This window comes from Rhinopithecus bieti, unplaced genomic scaffold (assembly GCF_001698545.2).
Source record: "Rhinopithecus bieti isolate Rb0 unplaced genomic scaffold, ASM169854v2 scaffold_42745, whole genome shotgun sequence".
Classification (NCBI taxonomy): Eukaryota; Metazoa; Chordata; class Mammalia; order Primates; family Cercopithecidae; genus Rhinopithecus; species Rhinopithecus bieti.
In genome coordinates, this window is record NW_016819184.1 from 5,192,844 (window position 1) to 5,217,048 (window position 24,205).

General features: G+C 59.0%; 1 protein-coding gene across 1 annotated transcript in view; it reads right to left on the bottom strand.

Annotated features, from left to right (window-relative positions):
* Positions 1-2,854: 2,854 nt before the first annotated feature.
* Positions 2,855-24,205, bottom strand: part of LHPP (phospholysine phosphohistidine inorganic pyrophosphate phosphatase) — a 155,569-nt gene continuing 134,218 nt past the window's right edge. The window contains exon 7 of the mRNA XM_017858649.1: positions 2,855-3,643. Within this exon, the coding sequence (XP_017714138.1) occupies positions 3,547-3,643 (97 nt within the window). The 3' untranslated portion in view covers positions 2,855-3,546. The remainder of the gene's footprint in view (positions 3,644-24,205) is intronic.

Consider the following 24,205-nt stretch of genomic DNA (forward strand, 5'->3'; position numbering starts at 1 on the left):
GTGCGCCACCCTCGCCCATCCCGCCCTGTGTCCCCACCTCTGCCCTGAGGTGAACACAGGAGTCTTTCCACCTGCCAGCTGCCAGCCAGCCTCCCCAAGAGGGGCAGGGACCGCCCAGCAGGACAGGCCCACCCGGGACAGCGGCACCAAGTCAGGCCTCAGCCTTTCCGATCCTCCAGAGGGCTCAAGCTGAACGGAAGGAGGGAAGAGCTGCAGTCACCTGGGCCAGTGGTGCTCACATCTGACGTGGAGGCCTCTGCCTCACTTGGCACAGTTCCCAGCCTCGTCAGCGATGAGGGCATGGACACTCGCTGGCCTCTGGCCTCTGTCTGACACAACATGCCGTCTTCTCTCTGGTTAGGGTTTGGGTGGGACGGAGACCGCGCCCGTTCCTGGTCTGCTCTGGTCTCTCTGCAAGTCTGAATCTCCTGGGCCTTTTCTGCAGGCCCTGGGGTTGCTGAGCAGGCAGGGGGAAGTCGGTGGCTGGGGGCCATCCTGCCACCTGCCAAGTAGCTGCGATGGGAAGAGATGGGGTTCCTGTGACAGCGACTGGGACCCCAGACCCAGCCAGGCCTGGACTTTGAAGTCTTGTGAGAATGCCAAATCTCTTGTTGGACTAAGCCAATTTGAATTGAGTTTTCATAGGTGGTACATTGAGCCCAGGGCTTGGCACTGTGTGGGCCCTAGAGCTGGAAGGTGCAAGGATGGGTGAGAGACCTGCTCTTCCTGCCCTCCCCTCCGCCCCCTACCCTGCTACTCCTCACGGTTGCCTGACCTGGCAGCTCCGGAGCCTGGTAGGTGTGGCTGGGCCCAGACTGCTGCTTACTCTGGGCCTTGGGGGGAAAGACGCCTGGGAACGCCCCGGAGCTGTGGCCCTGGGTGTTGAGTCTTTTTTTCATGGCAGTTCCATGACATGTGCTGAACACAGGGCCTTAGCCCATTGCCAGCCCCGAACTCCAGCCCACATGTGGCCGGTGGCTTCACACCGTCCCTGCCAGGGTCCGGGCCCCCTCCACATGCTGGAAATGGCCAGGCTGCCAGAAGGACCCGGGGTGAAGGACGTCATTCCTTACTTCTCAGCAGCACCGACCCCCAGGCAAGCATCACAGCACGACTCATCAGCTCCAGCCAGGGGATAGGGTGCCCCGCAGGGCCAGGAAGTGCCTGGTAAAGAAGTGAATCCCTATTTTATAGATGGGGTAACAGGCTCAGGGATTACACCACCCCACCACAGGCGTGGCTGGACCTCACCCCTCGGAAGAGCTCATCTCTAGAGCGAGGACACCGGTTCCCCAGCTCAGCCGGAAACTCAGCCACAGGGGCCACCACATGCCTCCCCCACGGGAGGATTCCAGGCAAGAATGGGAAGTGGAAGGGGCTGGAAAGGGCCTGGGAGGTGGGGCTGGACCTTCCTGCAAGTCGCAGCTCCACCCCTCACTAACTGTTTGCCCTCAGCAAGCCACTGTAGCTCACTGCACCCGACTCTAGACCTGTGCAATGGGAAGGATGACAACGCCCACTTCACTGAGCCCACCGCGGCTCAGAGGGCGGCATGCTCCCGGCACCAACAAAGCAGGGGTCTGCGCCTCCAGGGGCTGTCCCTCTGGGCACCCCAGTCCTGGGCAGCAGCTGGAAAGAGGAGGTCTCAGCTTGAACTCCTGCCCCCAGAGGGGTCGCTGTGTTGGCTGGAAGCTTCCCCATTAAACACAAAAGAAAGGAGAAAAAACTAAAGACCCACAGACAAACCCAGCATCACGCACAGCCCCTCCAGGCTGCCACTGAACTGTAGCCGCCGCCTGAACGTCCTGTGTTGTCTCCTAAGGGGACTCCATCAAGGAGCCAGCCATCTGTGTATTTTCCAGCGAAGGGGCCAAACGGCCTCCCTCAAATCTAGTGACACTGGCCCGGCTGGTGGCCTCTCACCTTGCTGAAAAGACTGTCACTGTTTTCCCTAATCCTGATTTAATAGTGGCCGGCCTTGCGGGGGCTGCACTTGCCCCTCCCCGGCGTGGGTGCCACACTTTTTCCTCGTCCACCTTCATATGATGGAAATCCTGTTCTGGGGACCCATGGCTTCTCTCATAAGAAGCGGTCTCCAGGCCCGGCGCGGTGGCTCACGCCTGTAATCCCAACACTTTGGGAGGCCGAACTGGGCAGATAGCCTGAAGTCGGGAGTTCGAGATCAGCCTGACCAACACGGTGAAACCCTGTCGCTACTAAAAATACAAAAAGTTAGCCAGGCATGGTGGTGGGCGCCTGTAGTCCCAGCTACTCAGGAGGCTGAGGCAGGAGAATCGCTTGAACTTGGGAGGCGGAGGTGTGAGCTGAGATCACTGCACTCCAGCCTGGGCAACGAGAGCAAAACTCCATCTTAAATAAATAAATAAAATAAGCAGTCTCCCAGGGGTTATCAGTAGCTTCTGAACTGATCTGGGGAGCAATGGAGCAATCAAGTCATCTGTTGAGCTGACTGATTCTGAAACTTGAAACTTGAGTTATGGGTGATTTGCTCCCAGGGTCCCTGTGGGAAGGCCGCCATGCCTTTGGTCGGGAAAGCAACGCTCACCACTACCAGGCCACAGGCTGCTCCGTTAGGGAAGGCAGTGCCAAAGTTTGCCCTGGACTGCCTTGTTCCAGATGGGGCCAACAGCAGCTCACTGGCCCCTCTGGGCCTCAGTTTCCCCAGCTGCTAAGTGACGGGGTTGGAGCAGGTGAGGTGTTTCAGGGCCCTTGTCCCTTGTACCTCTGATATTCAATGGCTCAAGCATAAGGCAGGACCAGGGACAGTGGCCCAGACACTGCTGGTGGCCGCCCCATACGCTTCTTCCTAGCAGTCAAAGCCCCCGTCAAAGGCTGCTGGTCAAGGCGGAATTTATTGAACTGTTACTTTCCTCCTACACACACCGGGCATGACACCTTTAAGTCTGTCCAGCAATGGCTGCAGAAAGTACCCTGTGTGCCTTGGGCGCAGAGGCTGCAGTTCTTGCTGTGTGACACGGGAGCCTTCACAGTTCCCTCGGGAGCTGCCCCTGGTCTTTGCAAAGGTGACTGGGAGGATAGAAAAAGCAGCGGGCTGGCATTGTTTCGGGGGTGGGGTGGTGGGCAGTGTGCCTAGGCAGTCGCAGGAGGCGGACTTGGTTCTGGGCTGCAAGATCTGTGCATAGGAGGCCCCTGGGTTTCTTCCAGGCTCTTCACTGAAATGCAAAGAGTCTGAAGAGGAGGCAGCGGGGCCAGTGCCTCTGAATCCGGTTAGGTGGAGTTTCCCGCATTTAAAGGACCAGGTGCGCATGGTGGGTGAGTGAGTTCTGGGGTTTGGGAGATTCCCAGAGGCCTGACAGGTCTGTCCCACCCTCCTGGACTTCACTACAGTGAGCTGAAGTCAGGGCCCAGGCAGGGGAGCAGGCCACCCAGGTAGGGAACAAATGCCTGCCCATGCAGCAAGGCAGAGGGCAGAAGGCAGGGCTGTCAGGGCCTTGGGTGGTCTGGGCACTGGGGTGGGTGGAGGAGAGGCAGGGGTGGAGGAAGCAGGGCTCTCCCAGGAGGCTGTCACTTGTCCGTGTGCTGCAGCAGCAGATCCACCGCCTCTGCGAGGTTGTCCACGTACCCATCAGCCTTCACTTCCGGATGGTGCTCGTCACTGGGCCTGGAGAGGATGGCCGGAGGTTAGTAGGTGCCCCCACGTTGACCCCTCTGCAGCCACACCCACCCTCCCAGCATCTAGCACGGGCCTGGCCTTAGCTTGAGGAAACCTCCAGGTCCTGCCAGGCAGCCTGGCCCGTGGCCACTGGCCATCCCCCTCCTCCCTGTGCCCTACTCAGGCACACATGGCCCCTCCTGACTGTGCCCTCAACCTGGACACCTCCCCAGACCTGTCTCCCACTGGGAGCCTGCTCAGCCTGTGGTGCAGTGACAGCCAGCCCAGCTCCCTCTGGGCCTCCAGCACAGGCATCTCACCTTGGATGGTGGGGACATGAATGTACCCTGCTCTGGGCTCCCCAGGGGCTCACCCCACACGCCTGGCCTGGCCTAGTGGCCCATGGGAGGAGCCTAGTACATGTGCACTGTGGGGACAGCTGGGGGTAGAGACCCTGAGCTCCTGCCTGCCCTAATGCTGGGGGCCCCCGTGTCAGTGACAGCACATGCCTTCTGGTTGGTGCCCTCTGAGGCCACGCCCACCCGACAGAGGAGGCACCAGGCTCCTGGATAAGCTGCTCTCTGGCTGGGATTCTGGGGGCAGGGACCTCCCAAAGCCTTCAACCATTCCCCAGGCATCTCCTGAGGTCTCACTGGATGCTGAGGACACAGGAATGAGGCCATGAGACAGTGCAGAGGCCTTCGGGCCCTCCCTGCCAGGAGACTTTCTGGAAGGGGCTGTGGGCTGAGTCCTGAAGGCAGGCAGGGGCTATGGGTAGACACATGGGTGGGAGAGGAGAGCCCCAGGCGCAGGAAGGGGTCAGGTGGGTTCGTGGACACATCGCAGAGTCTTTTTTTTTTTTTTTTTTTGAGACCAAGTGTCACTCTGTTGCCCAGGCTGGAGTGCAATGGTGAGATCTTGGCTCACTGCAACCACCGCCTCCTGGGTTCAAGCGATTCTCCTGCCTCAGCTCGTAAGTAGCTGGGACTACAGGCACCTGCCACCACGCCCGGCTAACTTTTGTATTTTTTTAGTAGAGATGGGGTTTCGCCATGTTGGCCAGGCTGGTCTCCAACTCCTGACCTCAAGTGATTTGCCCGCCTCAGCCTCCCAAAATGCTGGGATTACAGTAGTGAGCCACCTTGCCCGGCCCACATCCCAGAGTCTTGACAGTCATCTGAGGAAGTGGCAGCTCATCCTAGGGGCTGTGGGCAGCCTGGAGGGCTGTGAGCCAGAAGGCCCCTCCCCACAGCCTTGCACCCACAGAGGCGCTGCTGGAGCTTGGCAGGAAGTGGGGACCAGCCCATCTGCAAACCTACCACTGCCAAGGGACGTGTTGCTTGGATCACCCCACGGCCTGGCCTAAGCTCCCTGAGAAGCAGGGAGACCGCAGCCTCCCAGCAGCAGCGCCCCCACTGTGGAAGCTGCCACCCTGGCCTAAGAGGAAGTGCTTGAAGTTGGTTCTCACATCTGAAAGCCGTGTTGCCCCTTCCAAAGGCTTTGGTTTCTGCAAAGGGCTTTCTTTACCCTAAAATGACTGTCATGGCTGGGGCGCTTTTTCTTTTAAGGGTTCTCAGCCCAGCGGCCTGGAGGCTACCTCCTGGGCCTCAGGGACTGCTGAGGCTGTAGACCTGGACGGGGGCCACAAGGGCAGTCTCTGGGAGGGGATGGCAGTGTGGGCTCCCCTGTGACTGGGAGGGTGTACCTTTTGGCTCTTGTCCAGGTCCCAAGGGCAGAACCCTGTCCCCCAAGCCCCTCCAGTGCCCCCACTTTCTCGCCCACCCGCTTGTATGCGGCTACAGCTGCTTCCCCTCCTGTACAGTCTCCACGCACAGCACTCAGGAGCCTCACATGCCTCTCCCTTCCATCCTCCAAGGAAGAAATGGTCACCCCCATTTTGAACAGGTGAGGAAACAGCTCAGAAAGGTTCAGAGACTTGCTGAAGGTCACACAGCAGGGAGAGCAGAGCTGGGATCTGAGTTCTACTCCCAGCCCGTGTTCTTTCGAGAGCTTCCACCACTGCTGGACATTCCTGCCCCTTCCAGCAAAGGGTGGTTGACAGCACCTGCTCCAAGCAGGGGCACCTACAGATGCCAGTACCAGTGGGGATCACTTGGCTGGCCCTCCCAAGTGTGGCCACTCTGCTGCTCCTGAATGAGCACACACCAAAGTATGAGCCTGGGGGACCAGACAAGGGGAGGAGTGTGCAGCGCCCTCACCTGCGCCCGCCCCGTCAGCGCCCTCACCCACACCCGCGGCGCCCCATCAGCGCCCTCACCCGCGCCCGCCCCGTCAGCGCCCTCACCCACGCCCGCTCCATCACCCACACCCGCGCCCGCCCCATCAGCACCCTCACCTGCCCTGTCAGCACCCTCACCCGCACCCGCTCCATCACCGGCACCCGCTCCGTCAGCGCCCTCACCTGTACCCTCACCTGCACCCGCTCCATTAGCAACCCCAGCAAGAACAACCCATGTCAGTGTCGGGGCTTTAGAGGCCTCGTCTTGTGTGGGCCATTCTGTGATGGCACACAGGGTGTCCACGATCTAGGAGGGGGCATTGAAGCGTGCGTGATCCTGTCAGTGCTGAAATAGGGACTCGGCACTGTGCGATCCTGCCTCAGTGCTGGAATATGGACTCGGCACCACCACGAGGCCTTCTATGGTATGGGTCACGTTGGAAAACTGCGTGTGGATATCCACTTGCAACCCTGCAGTTCCACTCCTAAGTATGTACACAGCAGAAATGCATCCTCACAGTCACCAAAGGCCCATTCTAGAATGTTCCACACAGCTTTAGTTGCAATAGCAAAAGTCAAACACTGGACAAATGCCCGCCGAGGCAGGATGGGAAAACAGACAGTGGCAGAATCGCACACTGGAATACTCCACAATGACTCAAACTGGGATGAGCTCCCACCACGGCAATGGGGGTGAGTCCCTGACCTGAAGAGCAACCGAGGCCAGGCTCGAGGAAAACACACAGCAGGACTGACTGACAGAGACCTCCAGAGCTGGCAAAGGCAGAGTAGAGACAGAGGGTGGGATGGCGGCTTCCCAACGGAAAGGTGAATGGGGTGCCGGGAATGTTCTAGATCTTACCTGGGTGGGGCTAACATCCTATTCTTCACTTTTAGAGCACTTTACTAGTGTTATACCTCAAAAATTTAAAAAGCCACATATGGGCCAGGTGTGGTAGCTCACGCCTGTCATCCTAGCACTTTGGGAGGCTAAGGCAGGAGGATTGCTTGAGCCCAGGAGGTGGAGACCAGCCTGGGCAACATGGTGAAACCCCATCTCTACAAAAAAAAAGAAAATACAAAAATCAGCCAGGCATAGTGGTGGGCGCCTGCAGTCCCAGCTTCTTGGGAGGCTGAAGTGGGAGGATCGCCTGAGCCTGGGAGCTGGAGGCTGTGGTGAGCCGTGATCACACCGCTGCACTCCAGCCTGGGTGACAGATGAGACCCTGTCTCAGAAAGAAAGAAAAGCCACATGTGATGCTCACAGATGCTATTGTACAGGCCAGAAGGCCAAATCCTACCTGCGGCCTGTTTTTATATTTTTAAAGGGGTGTAAAAAGAAGAGAATAATATGCAACAGGGACCAAATGAAAGCTGGCAGAGCCTGAAGTGGTAACAATTCGGCCCCTACAGGAAAGACCTGGACCCCTGGGTTGGTCTGTCCACCGTCCCCCAGGTCTCTAGACAGGCCCTCCTGGGAGCAAGTTCTTGCTCTTGCGAAGCGAGTGCTTGTACTCAAGTGCCCCGCTGCTGCAGGAGATGCGGCTGCTCTGGGCTCGGCAGGGCTGGCCCAGTCTTCCTGGGGCTGCCAGCCACGCCTGGCTCCAGGCTGTGCAGACACACCCTGTCCTGGTACAGAATGAAGGGTGGGCAGGGGTCCAAGGTCCCCTCGAGGCTGCTGATGCCCCCCTGCTTACTCAGATCCCTCTTGGAGGACGGACGTCATGAGGGAAAGAGGCTTGTCTCAGCGGCTCCACCTCAGATTGCTGGCCCTGGCCAAGGGCACGGCAAGCGGGGTGGGCAGGTGGGCGGGAGGGGCCCTCTGAGCGAGACAGAGACAGAACCAGAACGGCTGGCTGGATCAGTAAATTAGCCCCCTGGCAAAACACCTCTCTGCCTCAGTTTCCTCATCCGTGCCATGAGGATAAACCTGGCCCCACCCCCTACCAGCCACATGGCCTCAGGCAACTTCCTTAAGCCCCTGTGCCTTGGTGTCCCTGCCTCTAGACCGAGGTCATAATAGCATGTGCCACAGGCTCCCGTGAGGAGGGCAGGAACTGATACTTGTGGCACGGACAGGTTGGTTGGTGCGGGTGTGAGTGCTGTTGTGGCTAAAACTGGAAACTCAGCAGTCCTGTCCAGGAAATGCACCATGGGCTAGGGCTGGGCTGGTCAGGGAGGTGGAGCGTGACCGGCCTTGAGCTTCCCCTGGGCACACAGGCTGGTGAGGGGGCAGATAGGCAGGCGGACGGACATACACTGATGTGTAGGCTACGTGGGGTACAGGGAGGACAGGGTGAGTGGAGAGGAAGCCCAGCACAGGCACTGGAAGGGGAGGGTCAGGAAGGCTCCAAGCAGGACCCTAGGGGGCATCCCAACAGCCTGGAGTCCCAGCAGACCTGGCACTAGGGAGGGTGCCTGCAGGAAGGGCCAGCAGACTCGCTCCTGTGCTGCAGCACTGCCCCCTCTTGCCCTCTGCACCTGCGGCGCTGCTACTCCCTGGTCTCACCTCTGCCTGGCCTGTGTGCATGGCCCCGGATCAGCGCTGCCGGGCCGCTCTCAGCTCCCACTAGGGTCTGAGGACATGAGCTCCAAAGCACTGCTCGCCACCGCCATGTGTGCACCCAGCCCACACTTACAAGGAGTCGGGGGCTGAGGCCATGGCCTGGGTCCGACGTCCTCTCTGGTACTGCAGCCCATTCCCATCTGATTCCCAGCTTTTCTCCCCACAACAGTGAGAGGTGTGGGCTCCTTGCCGCCCAAAGCGGGACAAAAATTCTTCCAGCAAACACCGCCCATGAGTCACCATCCAAGCCCCCGAGGGAATGGCCCCCCAGGACCTCCCTCCTTGGACACCTACCCCAGGTGCCCTGGGGCCACGCTTACTGTCCAGGCAAAAGAAACCAGCCCCCAGAGGGAACAAGAGTTCTCCCCATAGAAGATGACACTTTGTAACGAGAATCCGGCCAACCCCACTCCGCACACGTACCTAGCCGAATGGCATCCGTGGCTAATTATGTTTAATTACATATCATTTAAATTCAAGAATCCACTAAAAGAAAGGATTGCATTAGCACCCGGCTGGTGTTTGCCCACACGCAGCGGAAATCGTGGACTTTTATGTCTTAATTATGTGACGCTGCTGTGGGCTGTGTCTCCCGGGGAGGTGGGGTAGGCAGGAGAGGACCTGTTCCTGGCCTGGTGGCCCCAAGCCCTTGAAGCAGCTCTGCTTTGTCCAATGGCCTGGGCAGGAGGGGTCCCTGCCCCATGCTGGCCAGTACTCTGTGACCTGTGGACCTCAGAGATGTCACAGTGCTGAACCAAGAAATCCAGCAAAGGTGCGTCCTTGGCAGTGGGGACAGAGTGGAGAGGGTGAAGCAGAAGGGGCCACAGACCATCCTGCCCTGAATGGCCCTGCTGGGACAGAGCCGGAGGAGGAGGAAGAGACAGACAGAGGGACACGGCCACACACGGAGGGAGGGGACAGGCACGGGACACAGGAACAGAGAGCGACAGAGCACCAAGTGTGGGGCAGGGGCCTGCAACAGACAGGGAGGGGCTGGGGCTGCCCCCATGGTTCTGTGTCCTGGCCACGTGGGCCTGCATAAGCCCCCTCTGCCCTTCCCTGGCCTACGGGCCTGGCTGAGGGCTCCCTGTGGGGTCACAGCACTGCTCCTCCCCCTGCCCCAGGCCCAGCCCAGGCCCCCAGACAGCTGAGCACCCTGCTCTGTCCCCAACAAACTGCATGACCCAGGGCCGGTCTCTTCACCTGCCTGAGCCTCGGTTTCCTCATCTGTAAGGTGGCATAGGGCCTGGCTCTGGGGGCCACTGAGATGAAACAGATGAAACGAGGCAAGACTGAACACGAAGCTGGCGTTTCCCCTGCACCTGAGGACCCTGCCGCTCACCCTGGCGCTGGCCCCTGCACCCTCCCACCTCCACCCTCTGCCCTCCAGCATTCACAGTCCAGTTCCACACTCAGTTGTCAGCACAAGAAAGAAAAGGGCCTGGAGTCTGAGGGCATTGATGGGAGAGGGAGCAGGGCAGGGACGCTTCCAGAAACAGAAACGTTAAGGCCAAGCACTGCTCCCATCCATCGTCCTTGCTGCCGTCCTCCTGAGAATGGCGTGGAGACACCAGGCCTTTGCAGGGCGGCTTCCTCGCTAAGCCAGAGTGCCCAGTCCTCGGGGCCTGGCTGGGAGGTGGAAGCAGCGAGAGTTTTCCCCAGGCGCCTGCGGGGCGGCCGTGGGTTCTCCTCTCCTCTCCTGGGTGCAGCCTCCCTTGGGCTGCATTTGGGTGTCTCTGGCTGAGGACCTGCTTCTGCTGTGGGGTGGCCCTCCAGGTCCCTCCCCCATCCTTGTGCAGCAGCCTGCAGCGTGGGTCCTGCTGCCCCGGTTTCGGAGGTGGAAGCGGAGGCATACGGCTGGGAGGCATGTGGGCCGCAGGACCAGGAGGTCGGCCTGGAGACAGCGTGGCTTCCACCGGGCCCCACAGAGTGACCTGGCCCCCCTGGGGACAGGAGGTCTTCTGCTAAAGCCTACTCCCTTCCCTTTCCCCCTTCCCCTCCATTGGCTCCTCCACCCAGCCTGGTCCCCTCTCCTCTCTTGCAGCCAGAGTAGCTTCCCCAAATGTTCACCCACCTGCTTCCCGCCTCCCCTGTGTAAACTGCTGTGGCTCCCTACTGCCCACATCATAGCCTGGTTCCTCAGCATGGCATATGAGTCCATCCTGACTGGGCCCCACCCGCGGACCTCCCTCCCCACGCCAGCCACTCAGTGCCTGGGCTGCTGCTCTTCAGACATCCCAGCCCTCCCTGCCATTTCCCATGCCCTGCCCTGGAATGCTCTTGAAACCTGCTCCACCTGCAAACTCCTGCTCACGCTTTAAGACCCCACTCACTTGTCCCCATCTCCCACTCTAAGCTCCTTCCACAGGGCGAGTTGCTGTCTCTTCTGAGCAAGCAGAATGCGCCCCCCACCCACTCCATGCCATCACAGCTGGGGGCTGCTCTGCCACTTCACCTGCAGGTGCCAGTGTTGACTTCGCTTCCTGGAGGGAGAGGCCAGGTTTCCTGCCCTCGGTGGTCCTCCCACAGGCCTGACCCAGAGCAGGCACCCAGGAAGTGCCCACCAAATGAATGAACAAAGGCCCCCAGCTGGGGAGGCCAGCGCCTGTCATCCCAGTGATTCCTCCCGCTCATGCCCTGTCAGCCGAATGCAGGGAATGGGTGAGTGACAGGCAGAAAACAAGGCGGTTCTGTGCCTGTCGCCGGCCAGCTTCACAGGGACAGTCTTTGTACCAATCGAAGGAAAATGGTGGCCAGGCTGCAGCAAAAGAGCCCGGTGAGGGCAGTCTCCCTGCCGCCTCCTCCAGGGCACACGCAGGCCAGCACCGCCTCCTGGGGAACGCTGACCAAGGGGAGACAGGTGCGGCCTCTCCCAGAGGGGCTCTTGAGGGACCTGCGCCGCCCAGGGCTCCCAGTGGGTGGCCCACCCGCCTCCACCTTCTCCTCACCCTGCAGGGGCAGGGTGGGGCAGAGGCTCTCACGCCTGGAGGCCGCAACAGCAGCCCCTGGGGAGGGGCAGGCAACTCCGTCCCCATTTGCTTTGGAAAGGCAGTGGCTGGGAGCCAGGTGCTGGGAGCCACTGCCCCGTGAAGTCAGGGATCCGGGCACTAGCATCAGAGGGTGACGCCAGTTCGGCTGTGCTGACAGACTTGCAGGACAAGGACAGAGGGTGATTCATGAGGTGGAAGTAGTGAGGCCAGGCAAGGGGCATCCTTCCATCAGAACCCCAGGAGCCCAAGACCCCCGGAGACCTGGGGGGGTTATTTCTAGAAGGGTGTTCACCAGAGCCTGGCCCTGGCAAGTGCCTGGAGGATGCGGCTGGGAGACCTGCCTCTGCCTGTACGCCCACAGCTTCTCTGAAGGCTGATTATCAGACGGTCTACACCGGCACATCACGGACACTAGGCCTGTGCCACAGGGTTCCCTGCTGTTCACGTGCTGGCCCAGCATGGCCACCCTCAGGACAGCAGCTTGCTGGGGCCCAGTGAGGTGGGCAGGAGGCCCAGAACATGCCACATCCAATCCAGACCATGACCTGGCCTGAGCTGGGCTCCTGGCAGGTGCCCGAGGGTGGGTGGCGTCCTCACGGGATGGTTGGGTGGCGGGGTGGAGATGGCCGCAGATCTCAGGCAGGCGGCTCTGACCCCTCTGTGCCCTGGGTTCTGGAAGTGGGTCGGGGGATGACATGCCCAGACCCATGTACCTCTGGGAAGGTGCCATGTCCTGCTGCTTACAAAGAAACCCGAGGCGGTGCTCCTTCCCACGGAGCCTGTGCATCCAGCCAAGGCCTCCCAAGCCCCTCTTCTCCCAGGGCCTGGGGGTCAAGAGGCACACAAAGGACTCTGACCTGGTCCCTGCCTGCAAAGAGCTCATGTGGCACCCGAGCCCAGCACTCCAGCCCCAGGCCCGGGCCTTAGCAGGTGCCTGGTGGACACAGGCTCCAGCCTCAGCTGCCTGTTCTCACTCAGGGACTGCTCAGCCCTCAGGCCTGTGTCCCCTTAGGCCAGCTCTGCCCACAGGCCTGGGGACTGCTATGAGTCAACCTGGAGCCCTGGAGCCCAGCCTGGGGACCCTCCAGCCCAGGGCACCTCCTGCCATTGAAGTTAGCTGGGTCCTGGCAGGAAGGGTGGCCTGGAGGGACCGGAGGGTCCAGGGCCACATGCCAGCCCTGAGGCGACGGCCTCAGGGAGGCTCCCAGCCTGGAGACCTGCCCTTCCCTCGCCCAACCCATTCACACATACAGGAGCTTCTTGGGCTGCGTTAAAGCCACTTGGCAGAAAATAAAATCCAAAGAAAAACTCAGGCCTGAAGGAGTCCTCGTCCTGGGCCTCTCTGGGTCCCTCATCTCTCTGGCCAGGAGCAGGGATAGGGACACATTTCCCCAGGCTGGGACCTCCCTTTCCCACTGGCCCAGCTGACAGCAGGAGCAGCGGCCTGGTCGGGTGCCAGTCCCCCATCCGTTTGGCCATCTGCTCTTCTGTAACGAGGAGGGGTGGAGAGGGAGGAGGTGACCCCTCCCCCTAGCCCCTACACATGGAATCCGTGTGTGAATGAGAAAGCTGTGCACCCTGGTTGGGCCTGCCCAGCCCAAACCACCAACGTCCGCCTTCCTTCCACCTGGGGTGAGCCAGACACCCACAGGGCTGGGCACGAGGGCACTGCAGGTATCCAGCGAGGCTGTGGCCCCCAGGCGGCACTGTGGACAAAGACAGCCAGGGCAATGGTGAGGAGCCTGGATTCCCCAACTCTGTTCTGCCCCAGCCTGGCCCCAGGCCCAGTACCCCTCCCAGGGACTGCAGCTGGCCACACCCCACCCTGCCCCGTCACTCCCTGTCCAGGAGGCCTGACAACGGTGTCTCAGAAGAGTGAGGTGGGGTCCTGTGCCCCCAACCAAGAGAGACACCTTCCCTGTGTGCACATGTGTGGGTGGGTGCAACCCAGAGATAGGAAAGGGGCACGACCTTGGATCCCTACAGTCTCCTGGTGGTCTGGCCCCCATCTGGATGTGTGAAGAGCTGAGGTGGGGCAGGGCTGGGCTAACTGAACCCCGATTTTATTCCATTGGGGGCAGGGCTGGGCTAACTGAACCCCCTTTCCTTCCAGTGGGTGGTGCCCAGGGCCCAGAGCCTGCCCCGGCTGACCTGTCCTCTAGCTAGTAAGGACAAAGTCTCTCCTCGCAGATGGGGGCACTCACTGAGCCAGTCCCCTGGGACTCTGAGCCCTAGTGGGTAAACCGAAGCACAGGAAGGGACTTGCCCAAGGTCTCACACATCCCCAGGAGCCACAGACTCACTGGAAATAGGCCTGCCTGCTGCCCACAACCCAGAGCTCTCCACCAGCCAGTGGGCAGGCCCCAGGATGCAGGTGAGGCCCCTCTAGCTAGCAGATGTGTGGCCTCCAGGACATCAGCGATAACCACAGTAGGCCCACGCCTCTGCAGTGAGCCAGCTGCGGGTGGCATCTCCATGTGCTCTGCACAGCGCACCATGGGGTGCACACCACGATCCGCTTCTCTGAGATGAGGAGAGAGACCCCAGAGAGGAAGGGCCATGCCCAGAGTCACAGCCAGAAGCAGCAGAGCTGGGGTTTAAACCCGGTTCATCTCCCTCCCACAACAATCGAAATCTGGGCTCACGTCAGCGAATCCTCCCTGGGCACACAGGGCATAGCCTGCATCTGGGCGTCTCTGGTGGGCTGGTTGGCTCTGGCTAGACCCGGACGCCTGTAAGCAGGGGTCTTCCCTCCCACCCAGCTCCCCCGGATGGAGCTGGGGCACTAAGAAGAGGCAGTGCAGCGGGGGGTGGGGCACAGCATACGTGGAGGCCAACAGGAGCTGGAGAAGAGGAACGGTGTGTGCTGGGAGTGCACGCGGGGCCTGGTAGCCCACCGCCTCCCCTTGGTCGGTGCTCTGCGTGGGGCCACCCAGATGCCTGCGTTCCTTGGGATCTGCAGCCTGGTGGTCAACAGGACCTGGGGGGCCAGGCCTGAGGCAAGGGCATGTGCCAGCCAGGCAGAGAGCAGTGGGGCTGGCAGGGAAGGGCTTTTGCCGTGAACCTTGGCACCCACCAGTCTCTGTCCACAGGGAGGAAATGGGGCTTCTTTACAGCTGGGTTTAGCCAGGTGGCACCTTGTCAACCAGAACCGACACCATGGCGCCAGCTATTTCCTGTGTGGTTCTTGCTGCCCCACTGACTTCGGGCACCGCAGGGGCTGAGAACAGAGGTGGGACGCACTGAGAGGGACTGGTGGTGATGCTTGGCCGCCCACCAGCTGGTTGGTGGTCTCCAGAGACTCCCTCATGTGGCAAATGCAGTCCCTTGAACTCCGGACCCTGGCTGGAGTGTGCGGCAAGTGCTCACCGGCCTGTCTCAGGCCCTCACCCAATTCCCGTACATAAGGCCCCCAGTCAAGCGCACATAGAACTTTTCAAAACTAGGAGCTGGAAATCTGCCTTCTTGAGAAAATCTGAACGATCCCACAATATGGGCTGACAAACCATGGGCAGCAGAGTGTGCTGCACGGTGTGACATGGCAGCTGTTCCCTTGAAAGGGGCAAGGTGGGCCCAGCCTGCCATACTCCTGCCATTCTCTGTCTCCCTGTTCCCACACCAGGCAGCCATCACTCTAGTGCACTTCCCCCTGCCCCTGTGGGTGTCTCTGAATCTGCTGCCCTGCCCTAAAGCTTTAGCTCCCTGGGCCTCATTCCCCAAGAACAAGTCACCTCCTCCAGGAAGTCTTCCCTGAAGCCTTCCTCCCTCCAACCCTCGCCTCCTCAGTTAGGTGCCCACTCTGCACTCCACGGCAACTGTGTGGACCCCATCACAGCACCCATCAATCTGCTACAATTGTTTGGTTACCTGTGTGCTGCCCCCTCCACACTGAGATCCCTGAGATCAGGGACATTCTGTTAGTGGCATCACGGCCTTGGATCCCAGTGAGCACAGGAGCAGTCGGCCAACTGCCTGAGCAGACAAGCAGGCAGCCTCCTTCCTCCTGACCACTGGGGACTGGGGGTGATTGCCCGGCACTGGCCTCCTGTGAGCCCCGGCCCTCCTAGAAATCTGGGCTGGGGGGCAGTCCCTCCCAATGAGTGGAGGAGTGATGGGCAGACACGCAGGCCCCTGGGGCTCAGGGCCTTGGCGCCCTGGCCTGAGCTCACCCTCCTGGTCCTCCCTAGAGTCCAGCTCCAGCACGAGGGGCCACATGCACTTCACCTCCTCAGGGGAGGCCCCACCGCGTGAGACCCCGGGCACCTAGGTTGCAGCACCCAGCTACAGAGAATTTCCTTCTGGAGACCAACTGCCCTGGAAGGAACACCCTCTCCCCACATTCAGACTGAGGGGTGTGGGCATGCTGGCCACTCCACCCAGGCCAGCACCCAGATTGGGCCAGCCCTGTTTCTGGCCAGTGAAGCTGAGCCCTAAGAGGCAAGCCCCCCACCCTGCCCCGGCCACCTGCAGCCCTCTGTGCCTTTGGCGAAGCAGGCACCAGTGCCCCAGGGCAGGGGCCTAGGAAGAGCCGCAGACACCAGGGATGGAAATGAAAGCTCTCGAAGCCAGGGCTACACCAAACCAGCAACCCGGGATCCCGGAGGTCTGACGGGAGACCCATCACCGCGAGGGGCCCCACTACCAACAAGGCCAGACCCTGTCTCCCTAACGTGGCCCACAAGGGAGCCCTGGAGCTGGCCGCTGCTTACCCACGAGCTGCCCCCCATCCCCGCTCCCCAGCACTCATGTCCTCAACTGCCCCTGCCTCACTTGGCGCCTTTCTCTGCCACCTCCTCTGCCTGGAACACCCTCTCACCTCCCTCACTCCGCCAGCCCCAACTCAGAGATCCCTGCCCCGTGGTCTCCAGGACCTATCCTACCCCCCAAATACATGCATGATCAATGAATGAAGACCTGGAAGGTCTCTGGGATGCAGGTCTGGGGGACCGAGCTGGGACCTTCCAGAATGGGGGCTGACGGTGCCATGGGAAGAGCACCCTGAGTGGACAGCTCTGTCCACAGAGCACAACACCCGGTTCAAGGCTGGTCCTAGGGGCGCTGGAGCCACTCAGCCCCACTATTTCAGAGCCTTGTGTCATCTCCACTGCCACTCACAGACCTGAGTGCTGGGCTGGGGGATCTTTCTGACAGGTGGCAGTGACACTGATGGGGACTTGCTATCTTGGGTGGCGCAGACACAGCTCCGGGGCACTCCAAATCAGGCCCCAAGCAGTGGGCCAGCACATTCCCCAGGATGCCCATAGTACGTCCCCATAGCAAAAGTGGCTTCACTTTTTCTCCTTGTTTATAGAAAGCTTTGAGAGCCAGGCCTCCCTAATTCCAACAACAGGAGGGACTTGGGCCTCCCACAGCCAGGCTGAGGAACTGAGAGGGGAGCGGGGAGGGCTGGCGGCTGCCTGCCAGGGAGTGCGGAACCCCTGGCTGCTCCACCTGCAAGCCCGGAGGCGGGGCTGGCAGATGGGGCCTAGGTTTTGGCCATGGGAAGGGCTGGCCCTGAGCTCTGTGTGACCTTGGGCAAATGGCCACTCAGAGCCTCCCTTCTCTCATCCCGAAAGTGGCGCTGAAGAGAGCCCCTCCTGGGGCTACGGTGGAGACTCACCGAGATGGTGCAGGTGGTGGGCATGGCAGGCGCTCGCCTGGGTGGATGGGTGGACAGGTGGATGGTGATGGACAAATGGACGTCTGGAAGGATGATGGATGCACAGGGATGGACAGGAGGATGGATGGCTGGGGACGGATGGGTGGATGGGTGGGATGAGTGGATGGATGAGTGGACGGATGGACGACGAATGCATGGATGGACAGATGGATGGATGGGAATGGAGAGAGAAGGGTGGACGGCAGGCACTGCATCAGGGTGGATGGACAGGGGATGGATGGATGGGGATGGACAGGTGGATGGACAGATGGATGGACAGAGATGGACAGATGAGATGGATGGATGGGGATGGACAGAGAATGGTAGATGGCAGGTGCTGCATCAGGGTGGATGGGTGGACGAATGGACAGGGACGGACAGGGGGATGGATGGATGGGGATGGTAGACAGACGGATGGGTGGATGGACCGTTCGCAGCAGATCCTCGTGCTGGCCCTGGCCTCATGGGAACTCATGCTGACGTGACTGTCTGGAGAGCAGGCCCCGCCTCAGGAGACGGCGGGGAGGTCCGATGCGCAAACAGCTCAAGGGTGCTTTCCCCATGGGGTTCTCAATAGAACCTCAAGGCCGCGCCCAGCCAGGCCACCAGGCTCACGGCACCGCACTCCTGCCCCGCAGTGGCCAAGCAGGCCCTGGACAGCTGACTCCCAGACCCTGCAGAGGCACCTGTGTGACTGTGCCTGGGGACCAGTGGCAAGGGGCCACCCTGGACTCCCTGAGACAGAGAAGTGGAAGGCCCTGTGGGTGCTGACCCAGCCTGTGACCCCTCCAGGCTGATGGGACGCTCCTCTCATAACATCACTCCTGGCAGTGCCAATCACTGACAGTCCTCCCACTGGGGACCTGGTGAGGGGCTGTCATGCTTCTGCTCACTTGGTTTTCACAGCAGCTGGGGAGGTAGGTGCCACAGCCGCATCTTACTGCTGACCAAACAGAGGCTCAGAGCCGGGGCTGGGAGGCCTGGATGCCTCGCCGCCGTGTGCTTGGAAATGCTTGCAGCCTGGTCCAGGGCCCACCAGGAGCTGGGGCCTCGGCTAGCAGGTGGCCGGCAGGGCTCACCTAAACGGCTCGCTTTAGCAGAGGGACAGGCCTGGGCGAAGGGCCTCAGAGCAGAGCAGCCTCTTGCAGCTGTTCATAATATTTTGATAAAAACACGTTAAGCACCTGGTGTGTGTTTAGATTAAAAAGACCTGACTCCACCCCTCCCAGTGTGCACTCCAACGGCCAGATCCCCCCGAGGTCTGCATGCACCCACCACCCAGGGGCACAGGTGGGGCACACGCTGGGCTCACGGCAGGGCACTCACTCTGGGCCACCCCAGAAGTGTCACCCCACCTCCTCTCCTTTTCAGGCCAAACCACATGGGGGCAGGGAGGCCCCATGTCTAACCCAGTGGCCCAGGAGAAAGCAGGGGTGCGGAGAGGTGGCACCCGTCCTCCCCCAGTGCTCAGGGTGCCTTGCTGGTCCTAGGGGCGCTGGAGCCACTCAGCCCCACTATTTCAGAGCCTTGTGTCATCTCCACTGCCACTCACAGACCTGAGTGCTGGGCTGGGGGATCTTTCTGACAGGTGGCAGTGACACTGATGGGGACTTGCTATCTTGGGTGGTGACACCAATGTTCAGCCCAGCAGGCAAAGAAACTGAAGCGGAAGGCCAGGCGAGGGGCCTGCCTGGAGCTCTACGCCACTGTGTTAGGCAGGGCTCCCCAGAGGCACAAGACTCATAGGGTCCATGTCTATATATGAAAGGGAGTTTACTAGGGAGAACTGGCTCACACAGTCACAAGGCGGGTCCCACGATAGACCGTATGCAAGCTGGGGAAGAGAGAAGCTGGTAGTGGCTAAGTCTGAGTCCAAAATCCTCAACAGCAGGGAAGCCAACACTGCCCGAGAGCTCCAGCTAAAACACTGGTACAAGTCCCAGAGTCCAAAGGTCAAAGAACCTGGAGTCTGATGTCCAAGAGCAGGAAGTATCCAGGATGGCAGACAGATGAAAGCCAGAAGACCCAGCAAAGTCTTCCCACCTTCCTCCACCTGCTTTGTTCCAGTCATATGGGCAGCCGATGAGATGGTGCCCACCCACACTGAGGGTGGGTCTCCCTCTCCCGGTCCACCGACTCAAATGTCAGTCTCCTCTGGCAACACCCTCACAGACACAATTTGCCAGCCAGAAACAATACTTTACCAGCCATCCAGACATCCTTCAATCCAATCAAGTTGACACCTCACATTCACCATCATGGTGGCAGGGCAGGACTCACGCCTGCAGCCTCTGTCCTGGCCTGTTTGCTTGGGAAGCAGGTCCCTTAAAGACAGGCCTCCCCACCCGCCCACCCAACTTCATGGTGCCCTCCCTGCTCACAGGCCAGGCTGTCCCTCCCTGGGTGTTGTTTAGGGTCCCATGTGTAGGGCTCTTGTTCCAAGAAAAGCGCAGCCCCAACTTAGAGATGCGGCTGTGCTACCTCCATGGCTCTCCAAGGATTCACACGGGACTTCCTATGCGTGTCGGCCCACTCTGCGTGTGTTCCACCTAAAAGGGACTTGTGCAGGCCCTTCAGGAAGGAAATGACACCGCTCCACGCCTACTTGAATGGCCAGCGTGGAGAGGTCCAGTCACACCGTGTGCTGCAGAAGACATGGCGTAATGGGAACTCACGCGAGGCTGGCGGGAGCGCAATATGGTGCATCAGACACTGTGGGGAAATGTTTGGCGAGAATCTCCTACACTAAACACATACATGCCGTGGGACCCAGCAGCCTCGCTCCTGAGTCACATACATGAAATGAAGCTATGTCCACCAAGAGCCGTGGACAGGCGTGTTCTGATCAGCTCTGTTCACAAGGACCCCAAGCCAGAAACAGCCCGTATCCAGCAACAGTGAAATGGCAAATACATCGTGGTCCAGCCTCGTGATGAAACATCACCCACGGATGCCGTAGGACAGAGTCTGGCTGCACAGAACAACACGCATGACATGAATGAGTGGGTGTACATGTGTAGGAGCCCATTCACCTCAAGTTTACCATCAGGCAGAAGAGGGGGGTGAAGGCACAGGCTGGCTCCCTCTGGAGAAGAGTGTTGACTGGGTGGAGGGGGCTGGTGTTGGAGGTACTCCTCATCTTCATCTGGGTGGCTGTGCGGGGACAGTCGTGTACAGATTCATCAGCCACACACTTCAGATTCATACACTTCGCTGTATGCAAGTTAAGCCTCAAAGAGTTATCTTTATTTTTTCTTTTTAAGTGTCCCAGGTAGCCTAGAAGGGCACACAGTTATATTTGTACTGGGACAGATCCAGAGGAAGTTTGCAGGTGGCTCAGAAACCACAGTAAGAAAGAAGGGAGATATCTACCCCAGAGGCCTGGGAATTTGAGTGAAAAAACTTGGCTTTGAGTTCCCTGGCAGCCAAAGCAAAGAAGTAATCCCTGTAGGTTAACACAGAAGCAGATAACTGTTTAGGAGTGACAACAGCACAGACCAGGGCGTGAGGGATGTGAATGGCCTTCTATGGCAGCCAAGGCTCCGGCACAGGCTCTCTGGGGGCTCAGAAGCCATGCTTCCCACAAAAGCAGACCCCTGGCCATCTCCGATGGATGCAAACTCTGAGGTCCCTGCTGTGTGACTCCACAGGGGACAGCCAGGTTCTGGGGCCAGACTGCAGTCCCTCCTCCTCCCCCTGGCAGCCTGCTGGGTGCCCTCCTCGTGTCCCCAACCAGGTCCCAGCGGGTGGGGAAGAACAGAGCTGGGGCTGTTCCCTCTCCAGTGCTCTCCCCCCAACCCTGCCCAGCACCCCCATGCAGAAGAAGTCACTCCAAAGGCCAGTGTGATGGCAGAGGGGACCAGAGGCTGTCACCTGGGGAGGAGTCATTCCATCAGAGAGAGGCAGGCCCAGCCTCATTAAATGACAGGGTGTACTAGTCTGTTTTCATGCTGCTAAAAAAGACATGCCTGAGATTGGGTAATGCATAAAAGAAAGAGGTTTAGTGGACTCACAACTCCACATGGCTGGGGAGGCCTCACAATCATGGTGGAAGACAAAGGAAAAGCAAAGGGGCTGGGTGCAGTGGCTCACGCCTGTAATCCCAGCAGTTTGGGAAGCGGAGGCAGGTGGATCACTTGAGATCAGGCATTCAAGACCAGCTTGGACAACATGGTGAAAGCCCCTCTCTACTAAAAAATACAAAAATTAGCTGGGTGTGGTGGTGCATGCCTGTATTGCAAGCTACTTGGGAGGCTGAGGCAGGAGAAATGCTTGAACCTGGGAGGCAGAGGTTGCAGTGAGCAGAGATCACGCCACTGCACTACAGTCTGGACGACAGAGTGAGACTCCGTCTAAAGCAAAAAAACAAACAAAAAAAGAGCAAAGGGACATCTTACATGGCGGCAGGCAACAGAGCTTGTGCAGGGGAACTCCCATTTATAAAACCATCAGATCTCATGAGACTTACTATCAGGAGAACAGCACGGGCAAGACCTGCCCCCATGATTCAATCACCTCCCACCAGGTCCCTCCCATGATATGGGAATTCTGGGAGCTACAATTCAAGATGAGATTTGGGTGTGGACACAGCCAAACCATATCGCATGGTAAACAAAACATTTTGTTTATTTATTTTAGAGACAGGGTCTTGCTCTGTCACCCAGGCTAGAATGCAGTGGAGTGGTGATCACAGCTCACTGCAGCCTTAAATTTCTGGGCTCAAGTGGTCCTCCCACCTCAGCCTCCTGAGTAGCTGGGACCACAGGTACACACCACCACAGCCACTCCACGACTCCATGCCCAGCTGATTTTTTTTTTTTTTTGGTAGAGATGAGGTCTTGCTATGTTGCCCAAGCTAGTCTCAAACTCCTGGCCTCAAGTGATCCTTCTGTCTTGGCCTCCCAAAGTGCTGGGATTACAGGCATGAGCCACCACACTGATGGAATGAAACATTTTAAAGCCAGTTCTGCACACTCATATGCTCTGTGGTGAGGGTCCCCGGTGATGGCCCAGCACACACTAACCATCACTGGAGTCCAGCCCTGCAGGGGTGGGGAGAACAGGAAACGGCATCCGGCCCACTCGTGACCCTCTCGGGATGTCAGCTGCCATCAGCTCCCACCCATCACTGCGCTCCAGCGGGAACTCCCCATGTGCCCAGGGAGGTGACTGTACCCCCTGGGGTGCACGGGACCCTGGTGCAGAGGGCCTGGCTGTAGCATTTCCAGCACAGGCTCCAGACTATGCTCCAGATCCAAATCCCACTCTCAACAGGTGGCTCCCTTCGGAGGCGCATCAGTGTGAGGACCAACTAGGCACCGCGTAGGAAGCACTGGCTGGTGATGGGCTCCTGGCTGGTGATGCGGCAGGGCTTGTATGTGCTCGCACACCCGCTCTCCACCGTGATCTCCCTCCCCCGAGGTGCCAGCTGGCGGCGCTTCTGCTGCGGGTGATCCGAATGCTGCTGTTAACTCCACAAGGAGATCGTGCTCTTCAGCCCCCCTCCTGGAAGCCTTTCCCAGAGACTCAGCTCTAAAGACACCCACAGCCTGGCATGTGCACAGTTTTCCATAAAGTCTCACTAACACACTTATTTGTCAATTAAAAATACATTTATTTTTAACTTAAAAGTTTAATGAATTTGGCCTGGCACGGTGGCTCACACCTGTAATCTCAGCACATTGGGAGGCAAATGTGGGTGGATCACCTGAGGTCAGTTCTAGACCAGCCTGGCCAACATGGTGAAACCCCATCTCTACTAAAAATACAAACATTAGCCAGGCATGGTGGCAGGTGCCGGTAATCCCAGCGACTCAGGAGGCTGAGGCAGGAGAATCGCTTGAATGTGGGAGGCAGAGGTTGCGGTGAGCTGAGATCACGCCACTGCACTCCAGCCTGGGCGACAGAGTGAGACTCAGTCTCAAATCTAAAAAAAAAATAAAATAAAAGTTTACTGAATTGAAGGGAAAAAGCTATAGGAATTGCAGAGATATTTACAACAGAAAAGGAGATGTTTGACTCTGGGGAGTAGTTAAGCCAGCAGAGTTTATCTGCTCTGTAAAATATTATGCAGCCATGAACAATGAGCAGGGTGAGAAAGAGAAGACAAGACTTACATGTGCACGTGCCCATAGCTACAGGAGGGGGCTGGCAGGAAACTGGAGGAAATGAAGAACTGTGTAAACATGCACTTTTTTCTTTTAAGTTCCTTTGGCTACAGTGATGCTGTCTTTTTTTCTTTTCTTTTCTTTTTTTTTTTTTTGAGATGGAGTCTCACTCTGTTGCCCAGGCTAGAGTGCAGTGGCGTGATCTCAGCTCACTACAACCTCTGCCTCCTAGATTCAAGCGATTCTCTTGCCTCAGCCTCCTGAGTAGCTGGGATTACAGGCACACGCCACCACGCCCTGCTAGCTTCTGTATTTTTTAGTAGAGACGGGGTTTCCCGAAGTTGACCAGGCTGGTGTCGAACTCCTGACCTCAAGTGATCCGCCTGCCTCAACCTCCCAAAGTGCTGGGATTACAGGTGTGAGCCACCATGTCCGGCAATGCTGTCTTAATAATGTGCATAACAACAGCAAAGTCTCTAGTTTAGTCATGGTGCCATTCCGCAGAGGTACTGAGGATGCCGAAAGGTCAAGGGCATTCTGCAGCCCAGCCAGACGCGGCAAGGGCCTGGTGCTCAATAGCTGTGGGAGGGAAAATCCAGGCCAGCTCTGGCCCTGGGGCCAAATACCCAAGCAGGGCAGGCATGGCAAATGCCACCTGCTCCACAGACCATATCAGTCAATTATGGAGTAAGGGACAGCTTCAGTCAGCCGAGGGAGCCCCTGGAGCCAGTGAAACCTCCCGTGTCAAACACACATGACCGAGACTACCTAAGGCTGGTCCTTGCCCCAGCCCCTCTCCTCAGCCATGGCCACTGGGGATGTCACGTTTGGATCTGCCACTCTCTGGATAGAGTCCCCTGGGGGTCTGCCCAGCAGGTCCATGGTGGTGCCTCACTTGGGGCCACTTGGGGAAGACCTCATGTCACACCCCCAAGAGGAAGACATGGGAGTAAAGTTTGGGTCATGCAGCCAGCATGCAGGGGCTGGGACACGGACCCCAGTGTGACTAA